The sequence below is a fragment of the Schistocerca gregaria genome, chromosome 1 (assembly GCF_023897955.1).
Source record: "Schistocerca gregaria isolate iqSchGreg1 chromosome 1, iqSchGreg1.2, whole genome shotgun sequence".
Classification (NCBI taxonomy): Eukaryota; Metazoa; Arthropoda; class Insecta; order Orthoptera; family Acrididae; genus Schistocerca; species Schistocerca gregaria.
In genome coordinates, this window is record NC_064920.1 from 515,692,889 (window position 1) to 515,719,782 (window position 26,894).

The following is a 26,894-nucleotide window of genomic DNA, read 5'->3' on the forward strand; positions in this document are numbered from 1 at the left end:
TTTTGGGCAACGAAGTGAGGGTAGTATTGCAGGTAGTAGTACCAATGAACTTTAGGGAGGAGACTTTAAAGGAAGCACGTGACCATGTTATCTGGTCATGGCAGCAAGAGAGGGGAAGAAAACCAATGTGCACTCTGTGTGGATACCGGGGGGAGTCATTCCAGATGTGGAAAGGATCCTTCCGGATGCTATGAAGGGTACAGGGTGCACCCATCTGCAGGTGGTCGCTCATGTTGGCACCAATGATGTGTGTCGCTATGGATTGGAGGAAATCCACTCTGGCTTCCAGCGGCTATCTGATTTGGTGAAGACTGCCAATCTCGCTAGCGGGATGAAAGCAGAGCTCACCATCTGCAGCATCGTCGACAGGACTGACTGTGGACCTTTGGTACAGAGCCGAGTGGAGGGTCTGAATCAGAGGCTGAGACGGCTGTGCGACCGTGTGGGCTGCAGATTCCTTGACTTGCGCCATAGGGTGGTGGGGTTTCGGGTTCCGCTGGATAGGTCAGGAGTCCACTACATGCAGCAAGCGGCTACATGGGTAGCAGGGGCTGTGTGGCATGGACTGGGCGGTTTTTTAGGTTAGATGGCCTCGGGCAAGTACAGAAAGGGCTACAGCCTTAAAAGGTGCGGGGCAAAGTCAGGACATGCGGGGACCAAGCAGCAATCAGTATTGTAATTGTAAACTGTCGAAGCTGCATTGGTAAAGTACCGGAACTTCAAGCACTGATAGAAAGCACCAAAGCTGAAATCGTTATAGGTACAGAAAGCTGGTTGTAGCTAGAGATAAATTCTGCCGAAATTTTTACAAAGGCACAGACGGTGTTTAGAAAGGATAGATTTCATGCAACCGGTGGTGGCGTGTTTGTCGCTGTTAGCAGTGGTTTATCCTGTAGTGAAGTAGTAGTGGATAGTTCCTGTGAAATATTATGGGTGGAGGTTACACTCAACAACTGAGCTAGGTTAATAATTGGCTCCTTTTACCGACCTTCCGACTCAGCAGCATTAGTGGCAGAACAACTGAAAGAAAATTTGGAATACATTTCACATAAATTTTCTCAGCATATTATAGTCTTAGGTGGAGATTTCAATTTACCAGATATAGACTGGGACACTCAGATGTTTAGGACGGGTGGTAGGGACAGAGCATCGAGTGACATTATACTGAGAGCACTATCTGAATATTACCTCAAGCAATTAAACAGAGAACCGACTCACGGAGATAACATCTTGGACCTACTGATACCAAACAGACCCGAACTTTTCGACTCTGTAACTGCAGAATAGGGAATCACTGATCATAAGGCTGAAATGGAAGTTAATAGGAATATAAAAAAGGGGAGGAAGGTTTATCTGTTTAGCAAGAGTAATAGAAGGCAGATTTCAGACTACCTAACAGATCAAAATGAAAATTTCTGTTGCAACACTGACAATTTTGAGTGTTTATGAAAAAAGTTTAAGGCAATTGTAAAATGCGTTTTAGACAGGTACGTACCGAGTAAAACTGTGAGGGACGGGAAAAACCCGCCGTGGGTCAACAATAAAGTTAGGAAACTACTGCGAAAGCAAAAAGAGCTTCACTCCAAGTTTAAACGCAGCCAAAACCTCTCAGACGAACAGAACCTAAACGATGTCAAAGTTAGCGTAAGGAGGGCTATGCGTGAAGCTTTCAGTGAATTCGAAAATAAAATTCTATGTACCCACTTGACAGAAAATCCTAGGAAGTTCTGGTCTGACGTTAAATCAGTAAGTGGCTCGAAACAACATATCCAGACACTCCGGGATGATGATGGCATTGAAACAGAGGATGACACGCATAAAGCTGAAATACTAAACATCTTTTTCCAAAGCTGTTTCACAGAGGAAGACCGCACTGCAGTTCCTTCTCTAAATCCTCGCACAAATGAAAAAATGGCTGACATCAAAATAAGTGTCCAAGGCAAAACCTCTATAAAAAACATCAGTGTCATGAGGAGAACAGTCGCTAGCGGGGAACCAATGAGGAATCTGCGGCACCTCAGTTATATAAGGCTAAGTGGGGCTCTGTCTGGGTAGACTTCCTTCCCTAACTGTTCGTGGGAATTCCATGAAGTGTAGATCTGATTTTTCTACTTCCAGAGGTTTGGGTGATCTGTTGAGCAGCATTAATACCAAAAGTCCTAAGAGGCTTTGTGTGGCCGGTCCACGTTGGTCATCTCTGAAGGTCAGGGGCAGTATCCACAGTACCGGACCACATCCTGTGGTAGATAATATCATTGTTATGATGAATCATTTGGATGATTCTATTGAAAAATGTCGCCATTCTATGTCCATAAAGCTCTGGAGAGGCTTTCAGGGCAACTCAATTCTATCAAGAGGCTGTGCAGTGGTACTCTTCTGCTTGAGAGTATGAAAGCTCCTTAAGTACAGAAGCTAATGAATGCCAATCTGCTTGGTCAGTATCCCATCAACAGTGAGCTGCAGATGGGGTTAAATAGCATTAAAGGAGTTGAAACATACTGAAACATTATGGATATGGGTACAAAAGAACTGCAACAGCAACGGGAAAATGTAAGGTTGACTAAAGTCCAGAACGTTCTGAAAAGCATTGATAGTGATTTTCAGAAGTCAGTGTCTTTCATCCTGACATTCAGTGTACTGAAGTTGGCTGAGTATATTGCAGAAGGAGGGTTTCTCTGCATGAAGGTTAATCCTTATATCCCAAAGTCAAGCACTGCTTCAACTGCCAACACTTCAGTCACACCAATATGGGCTGTAGTGATCGGCCTACATGTGGAAGATTTCGCGCTGTGGCTCATGAACAAGGTTTCCAATGGATGGCCTGCCAGTGTGTGTTAATTACTTCCAGGCCCATCCGGTTTGCAGCAGGCGCTGTCTGATCATTGCTGAAGAAAAGAAGATTCAGAGAATAAGTCACCCAGCATGTCTCAACTCTGAAATGAAGAAGGAATGTAATGCTGATCAGTTACCAAGTTTCGTGAAATCTTTCGCCTCGATGTTGAATCAACATGTCCAGAAAATCAGTGTTAGCACTCAAATTATGATGGCTGAGCAGGGGACATCTTGCTGCGCTTGTAAATGCAGCTTCCAGCCTGTGGCACTGGTCCTGCAACACAGCCCTCCTCTTGCTACAACATTAATAATTACTAGGCCTTGCCACTGTCCCCGAAAGCCAAGCAAGGGACGAAGACCAACAGTCCAAATAATCCGCTCTGAAGTGGACCCTGTGACCTTGGTTCTGTGTGAAGATTCTTGAGTATGAACATCCCATTGCTGGTATGGATGTCGACATTTTTCTGAGAGAACCAGCGAATTCCTCAAGTGAACCAGCCTGTGCTTTAGTCTCCTGGCCATGGTTGAATGACGGGGAAAGGCAGGGGTAAACATCACCTTTAAGATGGCTTTCATACTTCAGTGGAATTTGCAAGGGTTCAGGATGCATATGTACTGGCTCAGGATACGTCACTGTGTATATGTAATTTCAAATCATCTGATGCCCCTGAGCTATGTGGCTATTTTCTCCAAAAAAAAAAAAAAAAAAAAAAAAAAAAAGAAAGAAAGAAAGAAAAGGGAGGACAAACTTAATGGAGAGAGAACTAAAGGAGAAAGGAGAAGTCACTCCTTGCTCCTCTGCCTCATGACTAGCCTGCAGGCAGCTGCAATATCCATGTATATATGTCATCTGTTGACTGTATGTTCCTTTACCTTCCCCACACAACATGCTCAGTGGAATGGCTCTCCATGGCCTCCTTACTTAGCTCCCAAACCTTTTCATCCCCTGTGGTGATACTAATGTGTACAGTACGATTCGGTTCTCTAGAGCTCCCTGTCTGTGAGGTAGACCAGTTGAGAGGCTTCTCCTGTCCTCACATGCATAGTTGCTAAATAGGGGATAGAGAACTCACTTCTGCACTGTAACAGGTACGTTCTGTGTTATCAATGTCTTGTTTTGCTCTCCATTCCTCACCCATACAGCTTAGTGGGAATGGTCTATGACCTGTATGGCAGTGATCACTTTCTGATCTGGATTCACCTGCCATACAGTGTTGTGCCTGACAGAAAATCACCACAATGGGTGCTCAGTAGAGCAGACTGGACACTTTACAGATGCCTTGCTGAGTTTGAACATCATGAATGTGTCCAGGAATGGGTGGATCATAAGATCCAAATGATCCACCACACCACGGAAACATCCATTCTGCAGTTTTCTGGGCAACTGAAGAGGCTGCCTGTCCCTTGATGGAGTAATGACTGTCCTTTGCGGTCAGCTTGGTGTAGGTTCAAGTGCTGTCCAACTGCAGAGAACCTCACTGCCTTTTGGCTAACAAGGGCTAAATGGCACTGAATGATTTGAGAAAGTGAGATCATGGTAACAGTTCCTGACAACCATGAACCTTTCTACAAAGAGTACTGTTGTATGGGAAACCACCTGGAGGATTTCTGGGACAGCAGGGTGGTGCCCAGTGGCTGCTTTAGGTGTTGAATAGTAGTCCCCAAACTGGCCCATGATACATTACCCCGACTATGGCACCCTGTTTTGCCAACGTTACTGTCATTGCCAGTAAGGATCCAGCTTTCTTGTGCCACAAAGTGGCTGCTGAGAGGAGCTGTTGGGACTTTCGGTCCACTACTGATGAAGAGTACAATTGCCCCTTTTCCATGTGGAGCTGAATTCCACATTGTCAGTGGCATGTGGCACGTTCCCTGATCAGAGTAGAATCCGTTATAATAGGCCACAGTACCTCACAGGACAAAGCAAAGAAATCTTCCTCACCCTTTTTAACCTCATTTGGGGATGCAGGTCACCTTATTGACTCATGGTGAGAGAAAAATTTTAATTCCACTTTTAAAACCCAGGGAAGACCTCAGGTGCCGAAGTAATTACTGTAGGTTGCCCTCACCAGCTGCATGGGGAAAACCTTGGAGTGGACGGTCAACTGCTGCCTTGTCTGGATCGTAGAATCCAGGCAGCTCCTTAGTCACTTGCAGTGTGGGTTCAGCAGGTATTGCTCCACCTCTGTTAACCTGGCCTTTCTGGACGTGGCTATACAACAGGCTTTACTGCACCAGCATCACCTTCTGGCCATATTTTTTGACGTTGAGTAGGCCTGTGATACAACTTGGGGGCATCTTATCCTCTGGCAGCTTCACGAATGGGAGTTTTGTGGATAACTTTCCACTTTTATTCGGTCCTTCCTCTAGCTATTTTCAGTACGGAGTCAGTGATGTCTTCCCTGATTGCTTTGAGTAGGAGAATGGCGTCACTCAAGGTAGTGTTTTTAGTGTAACAGTCTTTGCCCTTGGTATTAATAGCATGACTAATATCAGTAGTAAAATGTCCTGTCTAGTGTTCCTTGTTTGTGGATGGCTCCTTTGTCTTTTGTCCTTTTTCAAGCCTTGCAACAAAATATCAACTGCAAATGACTCTTCAGTGGTTGGATGAATATGCCGAAAATAGGGGTTTCTAGTTTTCAACTGAAAAGTCTTGTGTGCTATTTTTAACTGTTCCCATTCTGGTTTAAACTTTAGGTTGAGGACAAGGGACACTGTCTTTCATTGCAAGACATAGTGAGGTTTCTGGGCCTTAAGGACCTTAATGTTGCTCAAAGCAATGAGTATTTAAAATCTAACATTGGAAAATCCAGGATGGAATGTAACAACATTTGAGAAGGAAAGTTGCTACTCACCATATAGTGGAGATGCTGAGTCGCAGATAGGCACAACAAAAAAACTCGCACAATTAAAGCTTTTGGCCAATAAGGCCTTTGTCAACAATAGATAGGCAGACAGTATTTAAAATCTCTCAGTTACAATTAATGGGGGGAGGGGTAGGGAGGCAGATAGAACATGTCTGATCCAGTTTTACAAATCCTTTGTACGATCTCGACTGGATTATGGATGCCCAATTTATGGTTCTGCAAGACTGTCTTATTTAAAGATGTTTGACATGATGCACCATGAAGGGATTTGGCTAGCCACTGGGGTATTCCAAACAAGCCCCAATCTGGGCCTCTGCACAGAGGCCACTGAGCCGCCATTCCACATCATATTGTGGCATACTTATATAACGCTGCCAATGCCATACATGCCTGATACTATGCCGTAGCTCAGCCTCCAGTGGAAAGACTTTTTGTAATTGTCAGCGAGCAATGAGGCCCTGTGGGATTCATAAGAAGGAATGCTTTTCGGAGATGGGTGTTGGAGCAGATGTCCACCTTGGCTCCTCAAGAGAGCCTGTGTTTTTCACTATTTTAGACAGGCTTCACAGTTTTACAATGGTGTGCACTGACGGCACTAAACATTGGGACTCCCTTGGCTGTTCTGTCATGTTCCCCAACTGTGTCATCAGTATTTGCCTCCCCATTCCTGAAGGCACTGGAGCAGATGCTGTTTGCTCAGGGCACACAGTTTCTCATCTACTCGAATTAATTTGGTACACTAAAATCAATGCAGAACCTGTGTGCAATTGAGAAGTTGTAGCAGCTGATTCATGACCAACTGTACTTCCTCCAACATAGGTGTCATTCTTCTAGGTGCCAGTGCATGTGGGGATTCAGGGAATTGAAGAAGATGATTGGAGGAGGCCTGCAGCAGACATAATGTGACACTTTGTGCTATTCCCCTGTGGGCTGTCATTTCTGTGTTAAGTCAGAGGTACAAGCAGTTGTGGGAGGAGGAATGATTGGTAGTGACTAACAGTAAGCTGTGAAGTCAAGTATCCAGCTGTGGTGTTCCTCCTGCCAGTCACTCACGTAGAATGAAGTAGTCCATACATAATTCCAATTCAGGCACTGTCACCTTGCACATGGCTTTAGTCTGGTGAAAGGACCCCACACTCCCGATTCTGTGAGGCCTATAGTGTGCACAAATCACTGTACGCCATATTTTAATTGAATGCATTCTGTTATGATGACAGGGCAGAAGTGAGTCTTGGTGGGGATCTGCCCTCCATTTTAGCTGATATGAGTTCAAGTGTGGTCAAAGTTTTAAGGTTATAGGATGTGTCTGGACTCTGGCATAAGCTTTTAGGCTGGAGGTTTAATGTGCTACAGAGTGACTGGTTCATTCTCTTTCTTCCTATGATCATCCAGCCATGGGCGTCTGCTATGTTGTTTTAAAGTTGTTCTATCATTTTCTCCTTTTAATCTTGACATGATAACCTCTTTTCATGCTTTTGTGTGGGTCCTCACATGGTTTGTCATAGTTTTGTTACCTTTATTGTCAGTTGTTCTTTTCTAGTCCTGTTTAGTGTATTTTGCTGCTGCTCATGTCTTACTATTGTCACTTGGGTGTGAAACACCTGTAGTGTGCCCAAACCATCTAACTGTGCTACTGTGCTTATTTTAGCTGCAGGGAAATGCTAAGTTACGTATCATAATGTATTTGATGAACTATCAGATGCCAACTTTTGTCATAAGTCTGTTGCCATAAGCTTTTGAAGTGTGACTTGTCATTCCCTGCTGTTCATTGGCTGATGAGAGATGCTGATGAGTTAAGGTAGTTAGCAAGTAGAAAGCACCTTACTTTTGGGAGGTGCTTTATGGTCTGTGCAAATCGGAGTTGCTCTGATCAAGTTCTGTTGGCTGGGTGGACTGCTAATGGACTCTTATACCTGCTGGGGTAGAAGTCTGTCTTTTGGTATTGCGGGTGAAGGACATGGAGAGAATACGATTTGCAAGAAGTCAAAGAAATGTCTCTAGAGAAAACTAATGTTGAAATTTATATTTACCAGTTGGTATTGCCCTGATGGACTCTGAGAGAGAGACACATTCTCTTGCCTGACCGGAATACATGCAGATTTAGTCAGTTTCTCATCAGTTAGAATTGTATATTATATGCAATACATCAGGTTCAAACTATCCTGACAGGTTATTCCAGTGGATACATTGAACAACAGAAATCTCTTTCAGTACTTTTAGATGCAAAAGGAGAAGTAGTCCACTTAGAAGAGCTGATTCATGGTTAAGGAGCATCAATTAGTGTACCGTGACCAATAAATATATTGAAAGTACTTTGAAGAAATAACCTACGAAAATTCTGCAGGTCGACTAACAAATTGTATTACCTGTTAGCATATATCAGCAACAGGAAAGTAGGAAGAATTGTGACTAATACACATAACTTGATGTTGTAACCTCGTGCTGCAGTGAACTGCTGTGGATATGCCGGCAAGCTGCAGATGCTTCATGGAAATCAACTGTAGTGGGCTGATGTTGAAACTGCCATGGTATAGCAGGTGGTAGGTAACTAGTGGCACTATAGAGCGTGTGTCGAGTTAAACTGCTGCCGAGGGGTCCGTCCTCTGCTGAAAAGTTGGCCCACTTCTTCTCAAAACCTGATGTAACTCTCCGGCATTGCAATTACAAATGTGTGTATGTGACTGATGTCTACTAATCCATTAACACCCACAGTGTTTTGATGGCTGACTCTCTTGCTATGTACAATCAAAATTCATATCTTCCTATTATAAAAATAATTTCTTCTTTTTCTAATTACAGACAAAACAAACATCTTCTACTTTAATATTTTACTGATTAGAATCCAACCACACAGCATGTGCTTTGCTAGACTTTCTGTTGTTGACTTTGATTGCCCTGAGCAATGACATATCTTCTTTCTTAATTTTTTAAAAAGGGGAAAAAATTCTGTTATCTTCTTTTCCATACTTTCTTCACACCTTCTTTCCTTTTACATCCTGTCACATCCTCAACTGAAATGTTTCTTTCTGCTTTTACTATTTTGGTGGTAGGTGTTCCTAGGTAAAACAGTTCATTGCTTGATCTGTAGAATTTTTGTAATTTAAATTCATCAAAGGACTTGCAATATGTTTATCAGTTGCTATAATTCTTGGGCTTAAAAGATCCTGCTAATCAGTACTCCTTTAACCATGGATCAGATCTTCCCAGTAGACTCTTCTCCTTCTGTGATGAAAGGTGCTGAAAGAGAATTCTCTTTTCCAATGTATCCACTGGAATAACACGCCAAGATAGTTTGAACTTGATGTATTACCAATCATATACAGTTCAAGACAAATACAGATCAACTGTATCTGCTTGTATTCCAGTGAGACAAGAGAATGTATATCAGTGAGAGTCCATCCAGGAAATAATAATTGGTAAAAATACATTTCAACACCATTTGTTATCTGGCAAGTACTTCTTTGACGTTGTGGAGATCAAATTCTCTCCATGCCATTCATCTGTGTCACCAATGAGCAGACAACTCCACCCAATGGGTATAAGCACCTGTTCGAGGCCTGTCTCATAGATGGAACAGAATTGGTAAAACTCTGATCTGCACTCACCATTAAACACCTCCCGAAAGTGGGGTGCTTCCTACTTACTAACTACCTTAACTCGCGGACATCTTTCATTGGCCAGTAAAGAGAAGGGAAATGGGACATATCATTTCCAGAATAACGTGCCACACTTCACTTTAAAAAGCTTCATTATTGCATATTCTCTGTTTATTTGCAAAGATTCTCTGTCTGCATCATTATTCACAATGTGAATAGAAACTTTTTGTGCTACATTCCACATTATGACCTCAATGTTTTAAATTACCATGTCCAAAGGTTCAATCTAATTTTTTTTTTAATAATGGCAATTAAAATTTTTGATTGGCCTTTCAAGTATGTGGCAATAATGGCATTTAACTAGCCTTGTAATAATAATTAACAGTCAATATAAGTTTTGCTGTAATAGTTCTTTGCATTTCCTAGCTATGTAATGTTGGAGTTGTTTGTGAAGATCTTCAACCGACATGTTGCAGAAGATTTGTATCCTGCTGAAGTGGTGGGAATGAAAACAGTTATTACTGCAAAGCCACGAGGAATTGTTATCAAAATTGATGGATACAGCCATAAATTGCATGTAAGTATTTACTACAATCCTTTAATCGAATGTGAACTTGCAGGATTAGTGTAATCTATTTTGTGTTGGAATCGCACACATTTTATGGTACAGCACAAGAAAAGCTCTATAGTAAATTACTAATTCACACCTCACCGATAGATCTGTACCTACAGATTGGAAAATTGCGCAGGTCGCACCAGTGTTCAAGAAGGGTAGTAGGAGTAATCCATTTAACTACAGACCTATATCATTGACGTCGGTTTGCAGTAGGGTTTTGGAGCATATACTGTATTCAAACATTATGAATCACCTCGAAGGGAACGATCTATTGACACGTAATCAGCATGGCTTCAGAAAACATCGCTCTTGTGCAACGCAGCTAGCTCTTTATTCGCACGAAGTAATGGCCGCTATCGACAGGGGATCTCAAGTTGATTCCGTATTTCTAGATTTCCGGAAAGCTTTTGACACCGTTCCTCACAAGCGACTTCTAATCAAGCTGCGGAGCTATGGGGTATCGTCTCAGTTGTGCGACTGGATTCGTGATTTCCTGTCAGGAAGGTCGCAGTTCATAGTAATAGACGGCAAATCATCGAGTAAAACTGAAGTGATATCAGGTGTTCCCCAGGGAAGCGTCCTGGGACCTCTACTGTTCCTGATCTATATAAATGACCTGGGTGACATACTGAGCAGTTCTCTTAGGTTGTTCGCAGATGATGCTGTAATTTACCGTCTAGTAAGGTCATCCGAAGACCAGTATCAGCTGCAAAGCGATTTAGAAAAGATTGCTGTATGGTGTGTCAGGTGGCAGTTGACGCTAAATAACGAAAAGTGTGAGATAATCCACATGAGTTCCAAAAGAAATCCGTTGGAATTCGATTACTCGATAAATAGTACAATTCTCAAGGCTGTCAATTCAACTAAGTACCTGGGTGTTAAAATTACGAACAACTTCAGTTGGAAGGACCACATAGATAATATTGTCGGGAAGGCGAGCCAAAGGTTGCGTTTCATTGGCAGGACACTTAGAAGATGCAACAAGTCCACTAAAGAGACAGCTTACACTACACTCGTTCGTCCTCTGTTAGAATATTGCTGCGCGGTGTGGGATCCTTACCAGGTGGGATTGACGGAGGACATCGAGAGGGTGCAAAGAAGGGCAGCTCGTTTTGTATTATCGCGTTATAGGGGAGAGAGTGTGGCAGATATGATACACGAGTTGGGATGGAAGTCATTACAGCATAGACGTTTTTCGTCGCGGCGAGAGCTTTTTACGAAATTTCAGTCACCAACTTTCTCTTCCGAATGCGAAAATATTTTGTTGAGCCCAACCTACATAGGTAGGAATGATCATCAAAATAAAATAAGAGAAATCAGAGCTCGAACAGAAAGGTTTAGGTGTTCGTTTTTCCCGCTCGCTGTTCGGGAGTGGAATAGTAGAGAGATAGTATGATTGTGGTTCGATGAACCCTCTGCCAAGCACTTAAATGTGAATTGCAGAGTAGTCATGTAGATGTAGATGTAGTGATTTGGGCCAGGCAAATTCCCAGCGGGCAAGACATTTGTAAGTGAGCATTTGCTTAGAAATTTGACCAAAGCAGTCTTAAGGGCCCAAAATCAGGGCATTTATGAAAAAGTACTTTTTAAAGTTTTTACTGCTAGACTGTGTAATTTACCAGTTAAAGTAAGGGATGAGATGATACTCCCGGTATTAAAAGTTAGTAAATGGACATAATAGCATTCATTGCCTTTATTACCAAGAACATTAGGAAACGAGAGATAAGCATGGTTGGTGTTTTTTTTTACTAGCATTCCAACTTGCTGTACTAAGAAAGGGCACGTGTTGCTGACAGCTGCTTGTCATTTATAATGTCCTTTTTCTGTCTACCAGTTCTTCTCTCTCTCTCTCTCTCTCTCTCTCTCTCTCTCTCTCTCTCTCTCTCTCTCTCTCTCTAACATGCGGTCCCCCCAACCCCCCCACCCCCCCACCCACCCATCACACACACTCTGTGCGTTGAACAGCTGTGTAGTGATAGGTAGTGCAGGGAGAAAAAGTGACCTTAGGTCATTGTTTGTAATGCAACACACTTCATAATCCATGTCAATCTCTGAATATTACTGAAGAATGATTATTGATAACAAAATTATTACGGAATGAATTAAACAGTTGGGATGTGTTTCTTCATGATAAATGTGTTCTTAAATGTTAAACTGTTTTCAGTAATGATAGACTATAGTTTTCTGTTGTGCTGATTTCTTTATCTACTTCCATGTGACTGCATTGCTGTGAAGAGAAAACTGATCTCATTAAAGATGTAAAAAGTTATCTTTCTTGTCCAATTTGTTTCCCCATATTACTCTACCATAACTATCAAGCAGCTGTTTCAACTTGGTTACTCAACCACTAAAGAAGCAGTGTTGCTAAACACCTTTTCCAGTACAAAATATCAGCTTACTTTTTTTTTTTATAAGTGCCACTTATCAATTAATCTTTAGAATGCATAAATGCCTCTGCACTTATGAATTTTGGGCGTTTGCCCAGGTATTTTACACCACTACCCACACCTATTCAAATGATTGATTTCATTGAAATTTTGTCCAACTTAAGGAGCTAGTTTAAGTCCAGACTCAGTTGCACACTAATATCCCACAACAGTTTAGTATTAAATGCAGCAGTCATATTATTTCATCTGTTTCTGTTATAGATATTTTACTGTATCTTAGTAGAATTACTTCATTAATAGACGTTACTTCTTGCATCGAGATATTTATGAAGAGGTTTGTGATGTCAAGAGAGACAAAGTTGCCATTTGTAGGTATTAGTACATCTTTGATTTTTTGTGTTTGAACAACATAAAAATAAAATAAGGAAAATAAAATAAAATAAAAAATTCACAGAATGTTATGACAAGCCAACCACAAGCTAACATCCATAAACAGGCAGTGTTGAGTCAGTGCTACATAGAGTAAACAAACTACCTTAAAGCCAAGAAAACATGCAATAGGAAATAAACACAGTGAAACAGATCCAGTTATCAATAATTATACTGCTTCCATGGTTGACACAACTCTAGAGAAAGTTAAGAACAAACCAGACACCACATAAGAAGAAGATAGAAACAAATATATATCTAGCATCCTATACATTGGCACTCTATCACAGAAGAACCCAAATATTTTCAAAAACCCCAAAGTAAAAATCGGGTTTTCCACATCTAATAAACTATAATGAAAGCTAATACATAACATGTAGTGTGACCATGACCTATACTCAGACTTTAGATTATACAGGTTAGGCGGCTGGTAGTGGGGCGGGATAGCGGAAAAGGAGAGACATAGAGAGGAGTAGAGAGAAATAAATAAAAATAAATGAAAAATAAAATAAATAAATAAATAAAAGTCTGGGTGTGGTGGTGGAATGATGGCTGTGTAGTGCTGAAATGGGAGCAGGGAAGGGGCTGGATGGGCGAGGACACAAATAACGAAGGTTGAGGCTCAAATGGTTCAAATGGCACTGAGGACTATGGGACTTAACATCTGCTTAAACCTAACTAACCTAAGGACGTCACACACATCCATGCCTGAGGCAGGATTGGAACCAGCGACCATAGCAGCAGCTTGTTCCGGACTGAAGTTCCTAGAACCTCTCGGCCACTACAGCGGGCAAAGTTGAGGCCAGGAGGGTTACGGGAACATAGGACGTACTGCAGGGAAAGTCCCCACCTGCGCAATTCAGAAAAGCTGGTGTTGTTGGGAAGGATCCATACGGCACCAGCTGTGAAGCAGTTATTGAAATGAAGAATATCGTGTTTGGCTGCATGTTCAGCAACAGGGTGGTCCACTTGTTTCTTGGCCACAGTTTATCGGTGGCTATTCGTGTGGACATACAACTTGCTGGTTGTCATGCCTACATAGAATGCAGCACAGTGGTTGCAGCTTAGCTTGTAGGCCACATGACTGGTTTCACAGGTAGCCCTGCTTTTGATGGAGTAAGTGATGTTAGTGACTGGACTGGAGTAGGTGGTGGTCGGAGGATGTACGGGACAGGTATTGCATCTAGGTCTATTACAGGGGTACGAGCCCTGAGGTAAGGGATTGAGAGCCGAGGTTGTACACAACCTTCTCCTTTGAAGGTGTTGTTGTTGTTGTTGTTGTTGTTGTTGTTGTTGTTGTTGTCTTCAGTCCTGAGACTGGTTTGATGCAGCTCTCCATGCTACTCTATCCTGCGCTCAAAAGAGGAAAGGCCGCTGGTCCTGATGGGATACCAGTTCGATTTTACACAGAGTACGTGAAGGAACTTGCCCCCCTTCTTGCAGTGGTGTACCGTAGGTCTCTAGAAGAGCGAAGCGTTCCAAACGATTGGAAAAGGGCACAGGTCATCCCCGTTTTCGAGAAGGGACGTCGAACAGATGTGCAGAACTATAGACCTATATCTCTAACGTCTATCAGTTGTAAAATTTTGGAACACGTATTATGTTTGAGTATAATGTCTTTTCTGGAGGCTAGAAATCTACTCTCTAGGAATCAGCATGGGTTTCGAAAAAGACGGTCGTGTGAAACCCAGCTCGCGCTATTCGTCCACGAGACTCAGAGGGCCTTAGACACGGGTTCACAGGTAGATGCCGTGTTTCTTGTCTTCCGCAAGGCGTTTGACACAGTTCCCCACAGTCGTTTAATGAACAAAGTAAGAGCATACGGACTATCAGATCAATTGTGTGATTGGATTGAGGAGTTCCTAGATAACAGAACGCAGCATGTCATTCTCAATGGAGAGAAGTCTTCCGAAGTAAGAGTGATTTCAGATGTGCCGCAGGGGAGTGTCATAGGACCGTTGCTATTCACAATATACATAAATGACCTGGTGGATGACATCGGAAGTTCACTGAGGCTTTTTGCAGATGATGCTGTGGTGTATCGAGAGATTGCAACAATGGAAAATTGTACTGAAATGCAGGAGGATCTGCAGCGAATTGACGCATGGTGCACGGAATGGCAATTGAATCTCAATGTAGATAAGTGTATTGTGATGCGAATACATAGAAAGATAGGTCCCTTATCATTTAGCTACAAAATAGCAGGTCAGCAACTGGAAGCAATTAATTCCATAAATTATCTGGGAGTACGCATTAGGAGTGATTTAAAATGGAATGATCATATAAAGTTGATCGTCGGTAAAGCAGATGCCAGACTGAGATTCATTGGAAGAATCCTAAGGAAATGCAATCCGACAACAAAGGAAGTAGGTTACAGTACGCTTGTTCGCCCACTGCTTGAATACTGCTCAGCAGTGTGGGATCCCCACCAGATAGGGTTGATAGAAGAGATAGAGAAGATCCAACGGAGAGCAGCGCTCTTCGTTACAGGATCATTTAGTAATCGCGAAAGCGTTACTGAGATGATAGATAAACTCCAGTGGAAGACTCTGCAGGAGAGACGCTCAGTAGCTTGGTACGGGCTTTTGTTAAAGTTTCGAGAACATACCTTCACCGAAGAGTCAAGCAGTATATTGCTCCCTCCTACGTATATCTCGCGAAGAGACCATGAGGATAAAATCAGAGAGATTAGAGCCCACACAGAAGCATACCGACAATCCTTCTTTCCACGTACAATACGGGACTAGAATAGAAGGGAGAACCGATAGAGGTACTCAGGGTACCCTCTGCCACACACCGTCAGGTGGCTTGCGGAGTATGGATGTAGATGTAGATGTAGATGTAGATGTAGATGCAAGCTTCTTCATCTCCCAGTACCTATTGCAACCTATATCCTTCTGAATCTGCTTAGTGTATTCTTCTCTTGGTCTCCCTCTACGATTTTTACCCTCCACGCTGTCCTCCAATGCTAAATTTGTGATCCCTTGAGGCCTCAAAACATGTCCTACTAACCGATCCCTTCTTCTAGTCAAGTTGTGCCACAAACTTCTCTTCTCCCCAATCCTATTCAATACCTCCTCATTTGTTACGTGATCTATCCACCTTATCTTCAGCATTCTTCTGTAGCACCACATTTCGAAAGCTTCTATTCTCTTCTTGTCCTAACTAGTTATCGTCCATGTTTCACTTCCATACATGGCTACACTCCAAACAAATACTTTCAGAAACGACTTCCTGATACATAAATCTATATTCGATGTTAACAAATTTCTCTTCTTCAGAAACGCTTTCCTGGCCATTGCCAGTCTACATTTTATATCCTCTCTACTTCGACCATCATCAGTTATTTTACTTCCTAAATAGCAAAACTCCTTTACTACTTTAAGTGTCTCATTTCCTAATCTAATTCCCTTAGCATCACCCGATTTAATTTGATTACATTCCATTATCCTCGTTTTGCTTTTGTTGATGTTCATCTTATATCCTCCTTTCAAGACACTGTCCATTCCGTTCAACTGCTCTTCCAAGTCCTTTGCCGTCTCATTGGCAAACCTCAAAGTTTTTCCTTCTTCTCCATGAATTTTAATACCTACTCCAAATTTTTCTTTTGTTTCCTTTACTGCTTGCTCAATATACAGATTGAATAACATCGGGGAGAGGCTACAACCCTGTTTCACTCCTTTCCCAACCACTGCTTCCCTTTCATGCCCCTCGACTCTAATAACTGCCATCTGGTTTCTGTACAAATTGTAAATAGCCTTTCGCTCCCTCTATTTTATCCCTGCCACTTTCAGAATTTTAAAGAGAGTATTCCAGTCAACATTGTCAAAAGCTTTCTCTAAGTCTACAAATGCTAGAAACGTAGGTTTGCCTTTTCTTAATCTTTCTTCTAAGATAAGTCGTAAGGTCAGTATTGCCTCACGTGTTCCAACATTTCTATGGAATCCAAACTGATCCCCCCCCCCCCCCCCCCCCCCCCCCAAGGTCCGCATCTACCAGTTTTTCCATTCGTCTGTAAAGAATTCGCGTTAGTATTTTGCAGCTGTGACTTATTAAACTGATAGCTCGGTAATTTTCACATCTGTCAGCACCTGCTTTCTTTGGGATTGGAATTATTATATTCTTCTTGAAGTCTGAGGGTATTTCGCCTGTCTCATACATATTGCTTACCAGCTGGTAGAGTTTTGTCATGACTGGCTTTCCCAAGGTCATCAGTAGTTCTAATGGAATGTTGTCCACTCCGGGAGCCTTGTTTCGACTCAGGTCTTTCAGTGCTCTGTCAAAATCTTCACGCGGTATCTTATCTCCCATTTCGTCTTCATCTACATCCTGTTACATTTCCATAATATTGTCCTCAAGTACATCGCCCTTGTATAAACCTTCTATATACTCCTTCCACCTTTATGCCTTCCCTTCTTTGCTTAGAACTGGGTTTCCATCTGAGCTCTTGATATTCATTCACGTGGCTCTCTTCTCTCCAATGGTCTCTTTAATTTTCCTGTAGGCAGTATCTATTTTACCCCTAGTGAGATAAGCTTCTACATCCTTACATTTGTCCTCTAGCCATCCCTGCTTAGCCATTTTGCACTTCCTGTCGATCTTATTTTTGAAACGTTTGTATTCCTTTTTGCCTGCTTCATTTACTGCATTTTTATATTTTCTCCTTTCATCAATTAAATTCAATATTTCTTCTGTTACCCAAGGATTTCTAGCAGCCCTCGTCTTTTTACCTACTTTATCCTCTGCTGCCTTCACTACTTCATCCCTCAGAGCTACCCATTCTTCTTCTACTGTGTTTCTTTCCCCCATTCCTGTCAATTGTTCCCTTATTCTCTCCTTGAAACTCTGTACAACCTCTGGTTCTTTCAGCTTATCCAGATCCCATGTCCTTAAATTCCCACCTTTTTGCAGTTTCTTCAGTTTTAACCTACAGGTCATAACCAATAGATTGTGGTCAGAGTCCACATCTGCCCCTGGAAATGTCCTACAATTTAAAACCTGATTCCTAAATCTCTGTCTTACTATTATATAATATATCTGATACCTTTTAGTATTGAAGGTATTACTTACAAACAAATCCATGGTACCACTGTGGGCCCCCACGTGGCACCATCGTATGCCAACCTATTCATGAACCATTTAGAGGAACCCTTCCTCTTAAAACTTAGAATCCTAAACCTCTCACCTCGTTCAGATTCATTGATGACACCTTTGCTATATGGATTGAAGGTGAGGACACCCTATCCACATTCCTCCAGAACCTCAACAACTTGTCCCCCATTTCCTCACCTGGTCGTACTCAACCCAACAAGCCACCTTCCTAGATATTGACCTCCACGTGGAAGATGGCTACATCAGTACCTCCGTCCATATCAAACCTACTAACCACCGACAATATCTCCACTTTGACAGCTGCCACCCGTTCCATGCTAAGAAATTCCTTCTGTACAGCCTAGCCACTCGAGGTTCAAAAAATGGTTCAAATGGCTCTGAGCACTATGGGACTTAACATCTGTGGTCATCAGTCCCCTAGAACTTAGAACTACGTAAACCTAACTAACCTAAGGACATCACACACATCCATGCCCGAGGCAGGATTCGAACCTGCGACCGTAGCAGTCGCGCGATTCCAGACTGAGCGCCTAGAACCGCGAGACCACCGCGGCCGACCCACCTCAGGTTGTCACATCTGCAGTGACGAGTGGTCTGTCTCGAAATATACCGAGGGTCTCACTGAAGCCTCCACTGACCTTAATTATCCTTCCATCTGTGGACAGAAACAAATCTCCCATGCCTTATCTTTCCAGTCTTCCGCCACCTCCCAAAGCCCCACCGTCAGGCCTCAGAGGAGCATTTCTTTCGTAACTTAAACCACCCAGGACTAGAGCAACTGAATTACATTCTCCACCAGGGTTTCAATTACCTCTCATCATGTCCTGAAGGGAAATGCCCTGCCCACTATCCGTCCCACCCCTCTCACAGTGGTATTCCACTGTCCACTGAACCTGCACAATATACTCATCCATCCTTACACAACCCCGGCTCCGAATCCCTTACCTCATGTCTCATACCCCTGTAACAGATGAAAGACCTGTCCCATATATCCTCCCATCACCATCTACTCCAGTCCAGTCACTAACATCACCTATCCCATGAAAGGCAGGGCTACTTGTGAAGCCAGTCACTTGTGAAGCCAGTCATGTGGTCTACAAGCTAAGCATCAACCACTGTGCTGCATTCTATGAAGGCATGACAACCAACAAGCTGTCTGTCTGCATGAATGGCCACAGACAAACTGTGGTCAAGAAACAAGTGGACCACCCTGTTGCTGAAACCACTGCCAAACATGATATCCTTCATTTCAATGCCTGCTTCAAAGCCTGTGCCATATGGATCCTTTCCACCAACACCAGCTTTTCTTAAATGCGCAGGTGGGAACTTTCCCTGCAATACATCCTACGTTTCTGTTACCCTCCTGGCCTCAACTTTCATTAGTCGCTGTCCTCACCCATTCAGCCATCTTTCCACCACCACACCCAGCCTTTATTTATTTCTTTTTATTTATTTCTCTCTATTCTTCTCTATGTCTCTCCTTTGCCACTATTGCCCCTCCTCCCCACCTCTCCCGTGCCCGCTGCCCAACCTGCAGCACTTCACTGTTCGCCATCTCCACTATGCTATCCCTCCCTCACCCTGTCGCCACTCACGTCATGCACTGGCGCTTCTGCTCACAGTGTGGTTTCAGTTACCTGAGACTGCAGTTTGTGTGTGTGTGTGTGTGTGTGTGTGTGTGTGTGTGTGTGTGTGTGTGTGTGTTTGCTGTTGACAAAGGCCATTGGCCGAAAGCTTTAAGTGCGAAAATCTTTTTGTTGTGCCTGTCTACGACTCAGCATCTCTGCTATGTGGTGATTAGCAACTTTCCTTCTCATAATATTGTTACATTCCATCCTGGATTTTCCATTGTTTGATTTTCAACATTTTTGTCATTTATATTTGGGTGGATTGTGTTGTGATAGTGCCACGACATTTAACAGTGCCGCCACGACAGTACGCACAAACGGCGATAGAGGCGCTCCGCAAATCGGATGAGCGCGGGAGCGCCACCTAGCTACGAACGGCACCGGCCGCATGTCACGGCACAGCAGTCGAATACGAGAGACTGAGTTGTAATCATGTGGTCAGCTATTGTTTCTAAGAGAGTGCGTGAAATTCCATGCAATTATTGTGATTAAAGGTTATAACACTTTTTGGCGACGAGGTCGGGATATTTTCACCGCGTTGTTGATTTGCGTGTTCGTGACGGGGCAGACATGGAACAGCTTATGCAAGCGCTCATTGAACAACAAACACAGCTGACGGCAGCGATTCAGGCGTTGTCGACGTCGCTTACTCATCGTCTGTCTTCCTCTTCTCCGCCTCCATTCCCTCCTTACGACGAGGCCGCTGAAGACTGGGAGAATTATGAGAAGCGTTTGCGGCAACACTTCTTGGCTTTCGGCGTTGTCGACGCTCCTATGTGTAAGTCGTTATTTCTATCTTGGATTTCCCCTCGAGTCTATCAGCTGCTATCTCAGTTAGCCCCTCTGCGGGAACCAGCCTCCCTGTCCTTCCAAGAAATGTGTGACTTATTGTCAGCCTATTATCGAAAAAACACCCACGTCGTTGCCGCCCGCGTGGCGTTCTACCAGTGTCGTAAACAGCCCCATCAATCTTACCGGGCTTGGGCGGCGGAACTACACGGCCTGAGTAGGAAATGTCAGTTTGTCACGGACACTCATCACGAGTCTTATGCTGATTCAATGGTTAGGGATGCGATTCTACGGCTTGCTCCTGATAAAGAAGTTCGGCAACGTGCCCTACAACTGCCAAACCCGTCGTTGTCGGAAGTTCTAAGCATCGCTCAATCCTTTGAAGTGTCTCACGCTGCTGGCGCGCAAATAGACGCGTGGTGTGATGTAGGCGCTGTACAGTCAACTCTCGACAAGGACAATTTGCCTGTTGCACAGGAGAACGAAGATGTGGCGGCGGTTCACTCGCGTAAACAACGTCGCGTTGGGCCGTAACGCTCGCAGCGAAACCAGCAACCACAGAAGCCGGTTCGTTCCGCGCTTCCTTCTTGCCCCCGTTGTTTCGTACAGCACGAGAGGGCAGCGTGACCAAAACGTTGGGCTACGTGTAATTCATGTAGGAAAAAAGGCCACATTGCTTCTGTGTGTCAGTCCCATAAAGTTCCTGTCGACGAGGACGAGGCGTCGGACATGGATGTTCACTGTGTGCTTTCTCAAACAAATAAGTTGTTTGTTACTGTTTGTGTTCTGAATAAAGACATCCGCATGCAAGTGGACACTGGCTCTGCAGTAACTCTCATTAATTCTCGCACGTATTTGGCGTTGGGCTCCCCTCCTTTGTCTCCAGTTACGCGCAATCTGAGGACTCATAATCAGCAAAAAATTCCTATCATGGGCCAGTTTGATGCTTCCACTGCCTACAAGTCTGTTGTTCGGCCCCTCACGTTTTATGTGGTGGATCATGCGGGCACTGAAAACCTGTTCGGTGATGATGCTTTCCAGTTGTTCGGGTTCTCCATTGATGATGATGTGCACCTCATATCTGAGGACATTCCGTATCAACAGCTGGATGGATTGTGTTGTGAATTTTCGTCCGTGTTCTCTGCTGGTCTGGGTTGTGCCAAGGATTTTGCAGCCCACATTACTCTTAAACCTACGGCTCGCCCTAAGTTTTTCCGGGCACGCCCTATTCCGGTGGCGTTGCGTGCACCTGTCAAGGCTGAGCTAGACAGGTTAACAGCTTCAGGGATTCTCCTTCCGGTTACCTCCAGCGAATGGGCATCGCCGATCGTGGTGGTTTCTAAACCAAACGGGAGTCTGCGATTGTGTGGTGACTTTAAAGCCACTGTCAACGCTCAGAGCCTCATTGACACTTATCCTCTTCCTCGTCCTGAGGAGTTGTTTACCAAGCTCGCTGGGGGCCAGTTCTTTTCCAAACTTGACTTATCGGAGGCGTACCATCAGTTGCCGTTGGACGCTCCTTCCAAGGAATTTCTCGTTATCAACACTCCTTGTGGGTTGTATCAGTACCAGCGATTACCATTTGGCGTCGCTAGCGCACCGGCCATCTTTCAGCGGTTTTTGGAACAGCTCACGGCTTCCGTTCCCGGCTGCATAAACTATCTGGATGACATTGTTGTCACGGGAGCCTGCACTGCGGAGCACCTTCGTAATTTACGTTCACTGTTTCGGGTTCTGCATTCGGCAGGGTTGAGGTGCAATCTGGACAAGTCACAGTTCTTCCAACCCTCCATTGAGTATCTTGGTTTCCACTTGTCCCGTGAGGGCATACGCCCTCTCCGTAAGCACGTTGCGGCCATTAACGCTCTACCCCGGCCGTCTACGGTCAAAGAAATTCAAGCGTTTCTCGGCAAGATTGCTTATTATCACAAATTCATTCCATCCGCAGCAGCGGTAGCTTATCCTCTGCATCAGCTGTTACGCAAAAACGTCCCCTTCTGTTGGTCCGACGGGTGTGAGCAGGCTTTTGTCCACCTGAAGGCTCATTTGCAGTCGGCGCCTTGTCTTGCCACATTCCGTCCAGGTCAGCACTTGGTTCTGGCGACTGACGCGTCACAGTATGGTCTAGGGGCGGTTCTCGCCCATCGGTATGAGGATGGGTCGGAACGACCCATTGCCTATGCTTCCAAGACCCTCAACGAGGCGCAACGGCGTTACTCTCAAATCGAAAAGGAGGCGCTCGCTATCATTTATGCTCTAAAAAAGTTCAGCGTTTTTTTGTATGGTTCTAAGTTTCACCTCATCACCGACCACAAACCGCTGGTCTCTCTGTTCAGCCCCTCGGCATCACTTCCGGATAAGGCAGCTCACCGCCTGCAACGTTGGGCCTTATACTTGTCTCGTTTTCATTATGAGATTCACTATCGCCCCACGGCCCAGCACGCCAACGCTGATGCATTGTCGCGATTGCCGATGGGCCCCGACCCTGTTTTCGATCGTGATGAACTCCTCTGTTTCCACATTGATGAGGAAGAACGTCGTGCGGTCGAGGGCTTTCCACTTACAGGTTCGCAGGTCGCGTCAGCTACTGCGCGGGACCCGGTCCTGCGTCGGGTGATCGGTTTTGTTCAACGAGGTTGGCCGGACAGGACCAGGGGCCGGGCATCGGATCCCCTTCGCAACTACCATGCCTTGCGCCTTCGTCTGTCTGTTCGTGATGGTGTTGTTCTTCTGGCCACGGATGGCGCATCTCCACGGGTCGTGGTGCCAGCCTCTCTTCGCAAAGATGTTCTCAAACTGTTGCACGGAGGCCATTGGGGTATTTCTCGGACTAAGTCCCTGGCCCGCAGGCACGTTTATTGGCCCGGCATTGATTCGGACATCGCCCATATGGTTGCTGCATGTGGCCAGTGTGCTCAACAACTGGCGGCACCTCGTACAATGCCCTCTCCGTGGCCTGATCCAGCTCAGCCATGGGAACGGGTGCACGCCGACTTTGCTGGCCCCTTCCTCGGTACTTATTGGCTACTGTTGATTGACGCCTTCTCGAAGTTTCCATTTCTTGTTAGATGTCCGTCGCCCACCACTGTGGCGACGACGCTGGCTTTGTCCAAAATCTTTGCGCTAGAAGGTCTTCCATCCACGATCGTCACGGACAATGGCCCTCAGTTCTCTTCGCAGGCCTTCCGTGATTTTTGTACTGGACAAGGGATTCATCATGTTACCGCACCTCCCTTCCATCCGCAATCGAATGGGGAGGTCGAGCGCCTTGTCCGCACTTTCAAATGCCAGATGAAGAAATTCCTTAGTGATTTTTCCACAGATGACGCCCTGCTGCAATTTCTGAGTTCTTATCGCTTCACGCCTCTGGGTGATCGCAGCCCTGCTGAACTCTTGCATGGCCGCCAACCGCGCACTCTACTGCACCTGCTTCACCCTGTCAGGCCTTGTACTGTGTCCCCTAGTGCGGGAAAATACTCGGTGGGCGCCGACGTGTGGGCACGAGGGTATGGATCTCGCCCTAAATGGATTCCAGGGGTGGTCAAGGCTCTTCGCGGCCGCCGGCTTTGTGAAATCCGTACGGGCGACGGCACGGTTGTTCGCCATTACGACCAGATGCGCCCACGAGTGGTGGCCACGCCTGTGCCACCACCCCATCCTTCGCCTCCACCAGCTCGAGACGCCGGTCCTGTCGCTGCTGCCGATCTACCATCCGTGTTGATGCAGCCGCCGTCGCTGCCGCTTCCAAGTACTCCGGAACCGGCCCCAGTCGCGACGCCGCCTTCTCCGGGACCCATCTCACTGGAGCACACTCCCAGGTCAATGACACCTATGGATGCTGCTCTGGAGTTTTCACCCATCATCTCATCCAGGAGGCACGTTCCACGCACGAGCTTCCGTCCTGGACATTTTCGACCATACTCCCGTGTCTCTGCGCGGGATCTCCTCGGGGCCTCACAAGAGGCCATGGATGTCTCTGCGCTGTCCATGTCTCCAAGGAAGTGAGTGTTTATTTTTTTCAAGGGGGGAAAAGTGTTGTGATAGTGCCACGACATTTAACAGTGCCGCCACGACAGTACGCACAAACGGCGATAGAGGCGCTCCGCAAATCGGATGAGCGCGGGAGCGCCACCTAGCTACGAACGGCACCGGCCGCATGTCACGGCACAGCAGTCGAATACGAGAGACTGAGTTGTAATCATGTGGTCAGCTATTGTTTCTAAGAGAGTGTGTGAAATTCCACGCAATTATTGTGATTAAAGGTTATAACAGATTGTATATATTGAAAAATATGCAGCTTATCAAACAGTGGAAAATCCAGTATGTAGCTTAGTGGCTGCAGCTTAGCTTGTACATCATATGAATGGTTTCACAGGTAGTCCTGTTCTTGTACAAGGTTGGGAGGATAGTTACAGTCTGTGAAGACCTTGGTGAGACTCTGTATATTTTGAAAGGGACTACCCGTCACCAAAGATGCGACAGCCAAGGGTGCCTAGACTGTATCAAGAGACTTCTTGGTATGGAATGAGTGGCAGCTGTTGAAATGGAGGTAGGTTTGATATGGATGGAGATTCTGATGTGGCTGTCTTTGCGGTGGAGGTCAAAATCAAGGAACGTGGTTTGTTTGAAGTGAAGGTCAACATCAAAGAAGATAGCTTGTTGGGTTGAGTAGGACCAGGTGAAGTGAATGGGGGAGAACCTGTTGAGGTTCTGGAGGAACGTAGATAGGGTATCCTTACCCTTAATCAAGATCATGGAGATATCATAAGTGAATCTCAACCAAGTGAGGGGTTTGAGATTCTGGGTATTTAGGAAGGATTCCTGACCCATGAATAGGTTGGCTTGCAACGGTGCCAAGAGAGTGCCTGTAGCTGTACCTCAGATTTGTTTGTAGGCAGTGCATTCAAAGGAGAAGTAATTGTGGATGTGGATATAATTGGTCATGGAGACTTGGAAAGAGGTTGTAGGTTTGGAATTCGTTGGGCATTGGTAAAGGTGGTGTACAGTAGAGGGAAGGCTATGGGCATAAGGAATGTTAGTGTGAAAGGAGGTGGAATCAATAGTGATGAGGAGGGCACCATGTGGTAAAGGAACAGTAACTGTGGAGAGTCAGTGGAGGAAATAATTGGTACCTTTTATACAGAAGGATAGGCTGTGGGTAATAGGATGAAGGTGTTGGTCTACAAAACCAAAGATTCTCTCAGTGGGGGCAAAGTAACCAGCCACAGAGGGGCATCCTGGGAGGTTGGGTTTATGGTCTTTAAGTGAGATTGAGAAGGTAGGAGTGCATGGAGTGGAGGGATGGGCCGAAGGATTTGAGGAGAGATTCTTTGGGATTTCTGGAATGGGATCACTGTGGCAAGGTTTGTAGATGGATGAATCTGGCAGAGTCCTTCTGCCAAGTAGTCTTTGTGTTCAAAACAACAGTGATGGAGCCTTTGTCAGCAGCTAGGATTATAAGGTTGGGAATGGTTTTTAGGTGGTGGATTTCAATGCTTTCTGTGAATGTAAGGTTGGTTTGCATGCTGAAGAATTTGGGGAATGATGGTGAGGCAAGGTTCAAGGTTAAGAAATTCTGGAAAGATTACAGCGAGTGGTTTGGGTCAGTGTGGGTGGATCACAGTTGGATGGAGGGGTGAATTGAGTCAGGCAGGGTTCAGCATTGGTCTCTGATTGGTAGGGCTGGTGATGAAAAAGTGAATCCACTGAAGGGACCAGGAGAAGGTCCTTTAACATGTCCTGCATGATTGAATTTGTGTGTGTGTGTGTGTGGGGGGGGGGGGGCAAAAGGTGAGACCATTGGAAAGGACTGATACTTCTGTGGGGCTAAGGCTTCTGGAGGAAAGGTTCATTACTGTGTTTTGTGTCTTAGGTTCTGGATTCTGTACAGTGGTTGGAGGGAGTTTTTAAGGATGGGATAAATATAGTAGCTTTGTGAGATATGGTTTGTCAGTTATGAAGGGATGTGGGAGAGGTTTGGAGGTAGCTGTAGAGGTGGTGGATAGTGGGAGTCTAAGGTGGGAGTAGAAAGTGAGCAGGTTAGAGAGTTTTTTGAGGTGATGTTCTGCATGTTGCTCTAGTTTGTGGAGGGCAAGAGCTTCAATGTGTAATATCAGATCCAGGAATTTGGGATTGAATATCGGGAGAATTGTTTGGATTGAGAGGAGGTATTTCAAGGTGGTTTGGGCATGATTGATATGGTTTTGCAGGACTATGTCGATGAGGGTGAAGAATCGGGGGAATCAAAACAGCTGGAGGCCATTGTGGAAGGACAGGTGACAGTTGGAGATGGGTAATTTGATGGTAAGGCCATTTAGGGGCTTTTCATGAGTCTAGCAACAATGCAGGGACAGTATGTGGAAGTGTGTTCTGGCTAGGGACAAGGAAAATTTTCTGTATTGATGAAGGTGGGAGGAGCAAGGATCCATAGTGGAGGATAAAAATGCGTAAAAATACGTAAATAATGTAGAAAGACATCAAAAATATATGCAAAATTACACCCAAACACTTGGGAAAAATCATGAAGAGAATGAAACGGATGAAGTACGGGAAAGCAAGATGAAATCGGAGCGAATAGGTCAACAGTGAAATGCGAAAACCAACTGAAATTGGCATGAAGACACATTGCGATCAAAGAA

General features: G+C 44.8%; 1 protein-coding gene across 2 annotated transcripts in view; it reads left to right on the forward strand.

The window, feature by feature from the left end:
* Positions 1 to 26,894, forward strand: part of LOC126354548 (nardilysin-like) — a 342,605-nt gene that overhangs the window by 163,338 nt on the left and 152,373 nt on the right. For both annotated transcript variants that reach the window (XM_050004292.1, XM_050004300.1), the window contains exon 13: positions 9,722 to 9,872. In XM_050004292.1, coding sequence (XP_049860249.1) covers positions 9,722 to 9,872 — 151 coding nt within the window. The remainder of the gene's footprint in view (positions 1 to 9,721; positions 9,873 to 26,894) is intronic.